Source organism: Tupaia chinensis, unplaced genomic scaffold (genome assembly GCF_000334495.1).
Source record: "Tupaia chinensis unplaced genomic scaffold, TupChi_1.0 Scaffold139431_1, whole genome shotgun sequence".
Taxonomy (NCBI): domain Eukaryota; kingdom Metazoa; phylum Chordata; class Mammalia; order Scandentia; family Tupaiidae; genus Tupaia; species Tupaia belangeri.
The window spans coordinates 1,871,893-1,883,278 of NW_006199316.1; the positions used below are offsets into that span (position 1 = coordinate 1,871,893).

General features: G+C 50.9%; 1 protein-coding gene across 1 annotated transcript in view; it reads right to left on the reverse strand.

Moving 5' to 3' along the window:
- Positions 1–11,386, reverse strand: part of TENM4 (teneurin transmembrane protein 4) — a 665,800-nt gene that overhangs the window by 254,937 nt on the left and 399,477 nt on the right. Inside the window, 1 exon segment of the mRNA XM_027765687.1 lies at positions 1,565–1,820. Coding sequence (XP_027621488.1) covers positions 1,565–1,820 — 256 coding nt within the window.

The window sequence follows — 11,386 nt, forward strand, 5'->3', positions numbered from 1 at the left end:
AAGCACTATTTTAAAGGACGTCAACAGAAACTAAATCGATGAAGAGACTGGGGGCAGTTGGGGAGGGCTGGTGGGACCATGCATGTCTCTGAGAAACTGCTTTGCTTTTGGAAAAATAATTCTACAGGACTAAAATGGTATGAAATGATGTGATTTCTGCACGTTGGATCCTGCGAGTTCGGTATACCGGCCCCACAGTTTCATGCCAGGCAGGATCGGATGGGTATACTCCACACATGTACGTTCATTTCACTTCCTCAGATGTGGTATGACCTTTGTTCCTTTCATAGATAAAAAAATAAACAAAACAAAACAAGAGTTTGGGAAAGTAAAATCTCAGTGTCCTACTTGAAGAAATGGGGTGGAGGACCGACAAGAAACACTTGTGCAAGTCTGGGACACTTGACCTTTGGTTTAGAGAAATGAGGGAAAAGCTAAAATTATGTGTGAATCTAATTTTTGTCTTTGCATCTTTTTGCATCTTCTTCAGTGAGCTCGTATGGTTTTTTGCAATCATTCAACAATGTCCATTTTGGAAAAACAGTTGTCGGATGGCGAGAACAGCCTGTAAACTCAGGCTGACCGAAGGCTATGCAGAGAGAGAATTCTACAAGGCTGAAAGAATGGAGAGGGTGGAGGGACCCAGGCAGGAGGTCCCTGGAGAAGGTGGTAGTTGTATAGGCACTGGACGGGGAAGCGGGTGAGCTGGGTTCAAGCCTTGGTGCACACTAACTGCCTGTGTGTCCCCAGGCTAGCGACAGACCTGTTTGACAGATTCTCAGTTCCACATGCCCCAGCAGAGATCACTGTAGAAACAACCACCTCACAGAGGCAATTACTAACGTCACAGATATGAACACCTTTGGAACCAAAAGCTGATGGGGAAATAAATATGAGGGACCATTGGGACTTGTGGCATAAAAGGGATAGGGTGATGGGAAAAGAAGAGCGAGACGGGATGGTTTCCTGAGCCCCCTTTCTGTGCCAGGAAGGCAAGAGGCTAGGATGAGGGTGATAAGATCATCCGAGGGCCCCAATCAAACCCAGATGGCAAGGCTGCCCCTCTCTGCCACCCACCTCCCCGTGTGGCCTCACTCACATGCACAGCTCTCAATTACTCCTGCAACACTCCTGTCTGGTGAGGTCGGGGGTCACCTGCAGACAAGGGGAGTGAGGCACGGGGTCTAGTGCCTCCCCCCAAGGCTGATCTTGGTAAGCAGCAGGCCAGCACCGGCCCTGGGCTGCGGCTTCCAATCCCTGTGCTCTTTCTGCCCTACTTCTCACTCCCTTTTAGGGCTAAGGTACAAAAGGTGAGCATCTTTCTGCTCGACATTCCTTCCCTTTCAGGGTCGGGTCACAATAGGGCATAAAAGCCCCTGCTCCTCTGTCCTATATCCCATCCCCTTTGCCTTGGCAGTCAGAGAACCACATTTTGAAGCTGTGCACTGGACCCCAGCTTCTCTGGCCCACGTAGATAGAGACACTGAACTGCCCTGCCAGCCCAGGGCCTCAGGACTTTCCACCTTCCCGCCTAGCCATCCTCCTGGCCACCCCAGTTTCACACCTGGTCTCCAGCGGGATGTTGCTGTTGAGCAGCCAGTTGTCCTGGGCATGTGCGGGTTCCTGGGCACCTCCGGCCGTGGGCTCTCCTGAGAGCGAGTGGTCCGTGGGGGCTGGGCTGGGGTTGCTCCTCGGAGTGAAGTTGCCCCGGTTGAGGGAGTTGATGGAGGCCGCGTGGTGCTGGTTGGGGGTGTGGGCATGCGAGAGCGGTGGTGGTGGCGTCCGGAGCCGGGAGGGGTTCTGCAGGCCACCCGGGTGATCTAGGGTACAAACACTCGCAGTCAGCGGGCACTGCCCCTCGGCTGGAAACACAACCGCGGAGGCCCGAGTGAGACCCCAGGGGTTGGGGGGCAGGGGTCATCACACTGGCCAGTTGACACATCCCTGCCTATGACAGTGAGCCACCGAGTACCCACTGCTCTAGGTGCCAGGACTGCATCCACGAACAGCACAGACGCCCGTCTCCACTGAGCTCACGCTCTGTCCCCACTGAGAGACGCACAGAAACGCACGGAACGGACTAGGCGCTGAGGTCAGCAACTTCACTTTCCTACACTTTCCTGTGTCAGCAACTGCATCAATCACCACCTGGGGACTTGGCAGAGATGAAAGCCCTGGGGCCCGGGGGCTTAGTGAGTCATGACCCCTGGGTGGGGCCCAGCAATCTGATTTCACAAACCCTCCAGTGACTCTGAGGCATGCCAAATATAATACAATGGCCTCCTAGTAAATGCAACAAAGACGAACAAGGAAGGGATATGCGTAGTCTACTGTGATGGATGTCAACCCAAGAACACAGGAAGCTGGGAAGGGACTGAGGTCTGCGTGTGCAGGAGTGCGAAATTTTACACAGGGTGGTAAAACTGTAGGCTGGGCAGTCTTGTGGAGAAGACAGCTATTGAGCGAAGCAAGCCAGCATGGCGTCTGGGAAGCTAAAGTTTGCCACTACTGCTGAGCAGTCACGACATGCCGGGCACCATTCTGAACCCTCTGACCCACTGCAGAGCAAGTACTGTTTTTATACCCATTTTATAGATGAGAAGATTAATGATATATATTTCCTTTCCCTCAATTACTCAGAGCAAGTATTATCATCATCATCAATTTATAGATGAAAGCTTAGACTTGGAGCAGATAAATAAGTGGCCCAAGGGATTTGACTAAATGAACGTTAGCTATAAAGAAATAAAGTAAATAAAACTTTGGGTGCTATATGAATGAGGCAAGTCCTGGAGGTAAATGTTTCCTATCTTCCTAAGCTCTGCTCACAGAAAGCCTGGTCTTTCAAAGTTGAGGCATTAGGGGAGTAAAGAAGTCAGGAAACTAGGGACCAGCAGATGGCATAATGGTTGCATTGCTAGACTATAGTGGACTGCAGTTTGAGTCCCAGCCCTGGTGGCTTAAAACTCACGCTGGGTGTGTGTGCCTGTATGCCCATGATCCCGAGAGGAGAATGGAGGAGAAGGGACTGTGGTGTGGCCATCCCCCCTGGGGGTGATTTCTCACTTTCTTTCTGTCTCTCTGGTGAGCACATGCACTCTAACAAAAATCTCTCTAAAAAAGAAGTTGGAAAACTAGATTCTATCATATATTAACCACATGACCATCCATAAGTTACTTAACCTCTTCGGGCCTCAGTTTCAGGTCTGTTAAATGGGAAACAATCTGTCAGGGATTACAGAGCTATGGTGATGAGGTAATCGGTGGGAAAGAAATTCCCCCGAGGTTCACTGTTGACAAACTTTTCTGCCTCATTTGTTCCTCATGAGCAGAATTTACAGAGGAGACGAGGAGTCGCACACAGGATCCAAACTAGGGCAGACGCTATCGACATCGCCGAAGCTGTGCTCTTCTGGGGTCCGAAGACAGCGTTCTGGAAACCATCACACGCTGCTGAGTGTGAGAGGCACTATCAGTGTTAGGGATATTTATAGTGGAAGATGCTTTTTAGGTAACTCGATCTTTTATGGCCAAGAGTTTGAAAGCAAATCTGGTGGGGAATTTGGGGAGGGGAGTCAAGGGTGTGGGGAAAAAGAAACAGAGACCCATCTGGGCCATTTTCTGCCTTCTTGCAAGCTGCTACTTTCAGCATACAGCTCACACTGGGACTGAAGAACCTTCTGGAATCTGACCCATCCCTGTCCTTTCTGATCCATCCACATCCTTCCTCCCAGAGGCCAGGGGATCAAGTGCTGAAACCCCAACTCCAATGAGCAGGCACCTTAGGAAGACCTTGTCGGGAATGGTCCCGCCCCTGGCCAGAGGCAACGTTGCAGTCCTGGACAAGGAAGGAGTCAGCAGGATGTCCCCAGAGGGGAGAGGATGGAATCTGGAAGGCAGTGTCACCACCTGTCCAGACAGGGAGGAGGTGAGACTGTGCAAGGTCATTTGTCCTGTCGTCCTCTGGCAACATTTTAATGGACATGGACAGAGCCTGGGACAGAAGCCAGCAGATGCAACAGCCTCCCAGGCTGGCTGAGTACCCATCCCAGCACCTTTGACCTTTTCAGGCATCTGGCTGCAGTTCAGGGACCTGGGACAAAGAGCCATCATGGACCAGGGTTGTCAGGAGGTCAGCAGAGAAAGGTGGCTCAGTCCTCGCTCCTGCCCCTGCATGGTCTGTGCAACCCCCTTGTGGCATTTTACTTGGCTGACATTAGCAGTTGCTGTCAGGTGGCATGGTGGTCAAAGGCACTGGACTCTCACATGGCTGACCATGGTTCAAGTCCCAGACCTGGAGGCTTGCTTTCTTACTCTCCCTCTTTCTCTGTGTATCTGTGTCTCTGGAAATATTTAAAATAATAATAAATTAAAAAGTTAAATAAAATAACTGATTTTTTTTTTTATGAAATCCAGTTGTTGGCATAAATCTGAGCACTTACTGTGTGCACTTCCCAGTCCTTAACTTTTGTAATGCTCATGTCAACCTCTAGAGGGCAGTATCAGTGCCTCATCAGATCCAAATCACAGATGAGGAAACGGAGACTTAAAACTAGTAAGTGGTTCTCATAAATTGAAAGCCTAAATTCTGTCTACCAAGCCATGGTGTAGCGAGGGACATCTTGCCACAATCCCAGGCAGCTATGTCCTTCCCGCGGAGCACATTCTTTCCCTGGTTAGAAAATATTCTCCTTGTTATTCTCATGGCCAGGAAGTGAGAGAGAGTTGAGAGGATATATAGAGGTCTCTCTCTCTCTTTCTTTTCTTCTTTTTAAGATGGGGGGGGGGTCCCACTGGGTCTCGATCCTCCTACCTCAGTCTGCTTCCTGAGTAGCTGGGATTACAAACACACCTCCATACTGGCCCTTAGGCTGGAGCGGGATCAGAATCCAGGCCTCCCACGTGGCTTCAGCCTAGACAGCACAGGGTCCTAGCTGCACATGCTGGGCCAACAGGCCTTCTCCCATCTCCTACCCTGTGCACATACATTCCTCTCCTTAGAGACAATCTTAGAACCATTTACTGTGTCCCTGTTCTGTGCCATGTCTTATAAGCCACGGGCTAGGAATAAAATGACGAACAACACACATAAAGCCTAAGAGAGAACTCTCTTCTAATTCCCATTTCCTGGCTGGGTCATCCCCAACCACTGCTTCAGCCCTTTTGTCCTGGGTTGGTGCATCTGAGAAAGGCCACACACAGCCCAACTTGACTCCCTTCTGGAGGAAGGAGAGCTGAGGCCTTTGCTCCGATGTACAGAGGACTCACACTAAGCCCAGGGAAGGTCCCACGTGTCGCCCACGTCCATATCTGCAGGGGTGCACAGAGCCAGCTGTGATGGCAGGCCACAAGGCAGGCCAGAGGGGAGAGGATGGAATCTGGAAGGCAGTGTCACCACCTGTCCAGACAGGGAGGAGGTGAGACTGTGCAAGGTCATTTGTCCTGTCGTCCTCTGGCAACATTTTAATGGACATGGACAGAGCCTGGGACAGAAGCCAGCAGATGCAACAGCCTCCCAGGCTGGCTGAGTACCCATCCCAGCACCTTTGACCTTTTCAGGCATCTGGCTGCAGTTCAGGGACCTGGGACAAAGAGCCATCATGGACCAGGGTTGTCAGGAGGTCAGCAGAGAAAGGTGGCTCAGTCCTCGCTCCTGCCCCTGCATGGTCTGTGCAACCCCCTTGTGGCATTTTACTTGGCTGACATTAGCAGTTGCTGTCAGGTGGCATGGTGGTCAAAGGCACTGGACTCTCACATGGCTGACCATGGTTCAAGTCCCAGACCTGGAGGCTTGCTTTCTTACTCTCCCTCTTTCTCTGTGTATCTGTGTCTCTGGAAATATTTAAAATAATAATAAATTAAAAAGTTAAATAAAATAACTGATTTTTTTTTATGAAATCCAGTTGTTGGCATAAATCTGAGCACTTACTGTGTGCACTTCCCAGTCCTTAACTTTTGTAATGCTCATGTCAACCTCTAGAGGGCAGTATCAGTGCCTCATCAGATCCAAATCACAGATGAGGAAACGGAGACTTAAAACTAGTAAGTGGTTCTCATAAATTGAAAGCCTAAATTCTGTCTACCAAGCCATGGTGTAGCGAGGGACATCTTGCCACAATCCCAGGCAGCTATGTCCTTCCCGCGGAGCACATTCTTTCCCTGGTTAGAAAATATTCTCCTTGTTATTCTCATGGCCAGGAAGTGAGAGAGAGTTGAGAGGATATATAGAGGTCTCTCTCTCTCTTTCTTTTCTTCTTTTTAAGATGGGGGGGGGGTCCCACTGGGTCTCGATCCTCCTACCTCAGTCTGCTTCCTGAGTAGCTGGGATTACAAACACACCTCCATACTGGCCCTTAGGCTGGAGCGGGATCAGAATCCAGGCCTCCCACGTGGCTTCAGCCTAGACAGCACAGGGTCCTAGCTGCACATGCTGGGCCAACAGGCCTTCTCCCATCTCCTACCCTGTGCACATACATTCCTCTCCTTAGAGACAATCTTAGAACCATTTACTGTGTCCCTGTTCTGTGCCATGTCTTATAAGCCACGGGCTAGGAATAAAATGACGAACAACACACATAAAGCCTAAGAGAGAACTCTCTTCTAATTCCCATTTCCTGGCTGGGTCATCCCCAACCACTGCTTCAGCCCTTTTGTCCTGGGTTGGTGCATCTGAGAAAGGCCACACACAGCCCAACTTGACTCCCTTCTGGAGGAAGGAGAGCTGAGGCCTTTGCTCCGATGTACAGAGGACTCACACTAAGCCCAGGGAAGGTCCCACGTGTCGCCCACGTCCATATCTGCAGGGGTGCACAGAGCCAGCTGTGATGGCAGGCCACAAGGCAGGCCCTTGCCAGTGCTTATAGGCCACTGGGTAGCTGCCAATCAGGGCAGGACTTCCTGCCTGCAGGAGCTATCACCACGCTCCTCGGCTCCCTGGGAGAACGCGCAGGCACATGTGCAGAACGGGGCTATAAAGTTCGATCTACACCACCAAAGAGAAACGGCCACCGCGGGACTCTGAATGGAGCCCAGATGCAAGTCATTTTCCTGTAATTTGTACACACCACCATTGGTAAAGGCCACTTGCTTATCTGAGTTTCACAGGCCCAGTTTTCCAGAAAGTTTTTTTTTTTTTTTCCCTTTGGCGGCCTACAAATTCTCAGGTCCATTTGCAGCTCTTGGTGCAACACCCAGCTACTCTCATTCTATATGCATGGGTATCCTGAACACTGAAGCTCCTGGCTGCATCTGTGACCTGCGATCTAGTGAGGCTCCTTTAGAGCACTGGGAAGGGCAGTAGGTGACAGAGAGTTAGACTTGGGTGACAGGCAGCCCTGAATTCAAGTTCTAGCTCTGCCACGTGTAAGCTGTGTGATCTTGATCAAGTCACTTCACTTCTCTGGAGCTTCAGTTTTCCCATCAGTAAATGGAGAAAAGGCCCACCTTATGTGGCTGTTATGAGAAGTTAAGAGAGTGAATGCATGTAAGGTGCTTAAGTGCAGTGCCTGAAATGTTAGAAACGGCCACGATTGATTCTACAGTTACGATTAAAGCGTGTTGAATGACTCCATCGGCAAGGACCAATCATCACCACAGTGATTGTTCTTCAGCATTTACAACAGTGGTTCCAAAATTAAAAAACAAACAACCCTGAGAGAAGGAGCAGGGAAATGTCTAACAGAAGTGTGACACTCTTATCACAGCCAAATTCCACCCTGGACAGCTAACTCCCTGGGTCCCAGGAGTCCTGGTCTCAGGAAGGTGTCAAGTAGAAGCTGATGAGAATGGCCCATGACACTCTGAACACACCCAGATCCACGGGTTTCCCAATCAAAGATAAAGGCTCCTTTTGGCATTACTAAGTATCTCAGGGTAAATGGGGGTGCCACTAGAACCCCAGGCCTCTCTGTCCCAGGTTTAAGGTGTGCCATAAACAGAGGGCCCCTGGGTCAGCCAGTGGTATGGTGATTGCGGTGTCTAGATCCTACATAGCTCACCATGCAGTTTGAGTCCCGGACCCCGTGGCTTAAAAACCACTCTGGGCACATGTGCATGTGTGCCCAAAATCCTGAAAGGAGTTAGAGATGGAGGTGAAGGGATTGCAGTGTAGCCATTTCCCCACTCTTCCCCCTCAAGGAAGAGACATGGAGAAGGAGGGATTGTGAGGAGGGTGCTTTCTCCCTATCTCTGTCTCTCTCTGGTAAGTGCACATGCACTTTGAAAAGGGGGGAGGGGAGAGAGAGAGAGAGAGAGAGAGAGAGAAAAGAGCATGAGAGAGGGCCCCAATGTTGTTCAACCCATCAGCAGGATTAAGCGGCCCTTTGTTCTGTGCAGGGGCTTGATGGGCTGTGAGAGGAGGGAGCGTCCAAGCCCTGAAGAGCAGCGCTGTTGGTGGGGACAGGTGGTCAGGAAAGGTCCTGAACAGCACTCAGGCATCTCACAGACTCGGGGTTGGCTTTGGCTCTGTCTCTTACCAGCCACATGACAGGGCAGGTCATGTGACCTCTCTGAGCGCCCCTGTCAGTCATCTATACAACGTGCAGTGGTAAAGGCAATCAGAGAAAAGGAGGAGGACAAGCTGCCACAGGTTGGAAATGCAGAGATCCAGGGGAAAAACCCAAACCCAAACCCAAACCAAACGCATAGTCCCTGACCCTGAGATGCTCACCATCTGGTAAAGAAAGCAGAGGTACAATCAGAAACCACGAAGATGCGCATCATGACAACACTATGCACCATTAGGGGCCAAACATGTCAGCTGACTTTTGCTGAGTGATTACTACCCGCAGGTGGTAAGTAAGTGCTTTACTTCCTACGTCCCTGCCCTGAAGAAGGCGCTATTATTACTCCCCATTTTATAGCTGAAGAAACTGAGGCAGAGAGAGGCTGTGTAACCTGCCCAGGAGTAGAAAACAACGGTTTGATGGAGCTGGAGCAGAATCCGAACTTGGGCCTCGGGCTCCAGTCCACACCGGAAGCACTCCCCAACACGTGCCTGAGGTGAGTTAGCGCAGGTCAGGGGGAGCTCACACCCACACCCGCCACTGCCGAGGACTGCCGGTCGCTGCTGTAATCCCTGCCAGCTGGCCCTCCAGCCCCACTGGAGCCCCACAGGGCACAGGGGCTGCTGCCAGCCCCTGCCTATTGGGGTCAGGGAAGTTTTCACAACAAGTGACATGTGTCCTGTGGTTTGAGTCCTACACCTGGCGGCTTGAGAAACACACCGGGGGTGTGTGTGCACGTGCGCCTAAAATCCTGAAAGGAGGGAAAGATGGAGGAGGGATTGTGAGGTTATCATGGCCCGTGGAGGTGCTTTTGCACTTTTCTTTTCTCTCTGTCTCTGTCTCTCTCCAGTAAGGGCATGTACCCTCTGGCAAATTAAAAAATTAAAATGAAAAACAGAAAAATGAAAAAGAAATCTCTACACAGTTTAAAACAATTTTTTTAAATAATACACATTTCTATGAAGTTTTGGAAAATGTCCTCCCCCACCCTAGTAACTGAGGAATATTCCTAGTGGCCACACGGAAGATGGTCCAGGCGAGAGCAAATGACGACATGCCCCAGACCAAATGTGGGGTGCTCACTGGCGGAAAGGTCCCAGATAAGGCCCCATTCATGAGAATAAAGTCTGACTTCCAGAGCTTTGGTGCAGAGAAAGCCGCCGGGTCAAGAACCTTGCGACCCAAGGCCTGCAGCAGTGCCCAGAAGGGGTTGCCAGGCTGGGTGCCCGTATCCGGCCCTGCAAGCACCACAGGAACCCGCAGGTCTCCTTGCTACAGAGTTAATAACGACCCCAGCATGCACCGCAGTCATTAATCGGGCCCTGAAGATTGTCAGATATGAAAGATGACGGTATTTAATTATCATAAAACACAAAAACTCCAGCTGCCTGAGGATGCCAACAGAAAGAGTTATTTGGCATCCATTAAAATGCCATCGACTACCGCGGACTTGGGCTGGTGATGTAGCAGAGCTGAGAGCTTAGCTAATGAGCCTTGGCCTGCGCCACCGATTGAGAGGGGCCGCAAAGCTCTTTGTCACCACAGTCGGCAGGCGCGATCTGATGGCCTGACTTGCAGCCTGCTCCTTCAAGCCGCATTTCGTCTCCCTCAGTCTGGGTTTCATCACCTGCCGAGTGCATGGGAAAGCATCTTACAAACTGTAAAGTCCCGTGCAGGACTGAGAGACAGCTATCGCTGTTCTTACCCTGTCTCAGCCTACCATGGAAAAACACCGTAGGGTCTGAAATGTTGCTACTGGCCTGTGCGGGAGGCTGGGGGTTTGAATCTTTTTCTGGGGTTTTCTCTGCACTGTCACCTCCACAAGCACAAGGCACCTGTTCACCTTCACAGATGCCCTCTGTGTCGTGGCCAGTGTGCAGGGACTCTAAGAGGTAGCTGTCCTGAAACCCCACAGGGGCTGGGACAGTAGACTTCAGAGCTTCCCAGATTACCCTTGTCAGAGAGCACACGCTCACCGGGAGGGAGCGGGGGAGGGAGAAAGCACCCTCCCCCCCACAGTGGGGTCTGGTCACACGGCAATCCCCTCTCCTCTCTTACTCCGTTCTGTTGGGATTTGGGGCATGCACTCACATTCACCCGGCATGTTTTTGAAGCCTCTGGGCCCAGGACTTGAACCACAGTCAAGTGGGATCTGGCTCACATTAACCACCAGGCTATAGAGCTGGCCCCCTCCTAGTTTTCTTGATGGGGGGGGCGGTGAAAAAGAGTGGTGGGGTGTTGTGCTATGGCTGTTTCTCTCCCTGTTCTTTGAGTCAGGGCAGAGCCTCCTGCAGATGCTCCCAGGATTAAAGCGCGTTGTGTGTGAGAAACAGCAATGAGGGGTGAGAAGAAACAAGCCGGGTGTTATGAAATGCAGTAGAAGAATGTGGTTAGCAACAACTTGCCACATACAATCAAGATGTTGGGATACTAATTACCCTGATTTAACCATTGCACATTGTATTCATCGGCTGAAAAAAATCACACGATAACCATTATGCTAATAAAAATTAATTAAAAAATAACAACAAGGAGCCAGGGTGTACAAAAGCTTCACTGTATGATGCCGTGGTTGTCGAAGAGGGGTGACTGGGAATGTGGAAGGGGTCATTTTCTGGTTGTCATGGAGGGAAGCACAGTGGCACTTGGCAGAAGAACAGGGCAGCCACTCACCGATGCGGGGGCTATGCAGTCCAGTAATGATGGGATGCCTCCCCCATCTCTGCCTGAGTTCCGGATCATTCTCTGCTGGCCCTCTGTAGCAGGGTGGCCCTAAGGTCTGTACCACTTGGGCTCCCTTGTCCCCTGGCTTCCAGACAGGTTTGGCAAATTGCAAGTAGGAAAAGAGGCAGGGTGAGGTAACCTCTTTTCCTCGCTCTGTT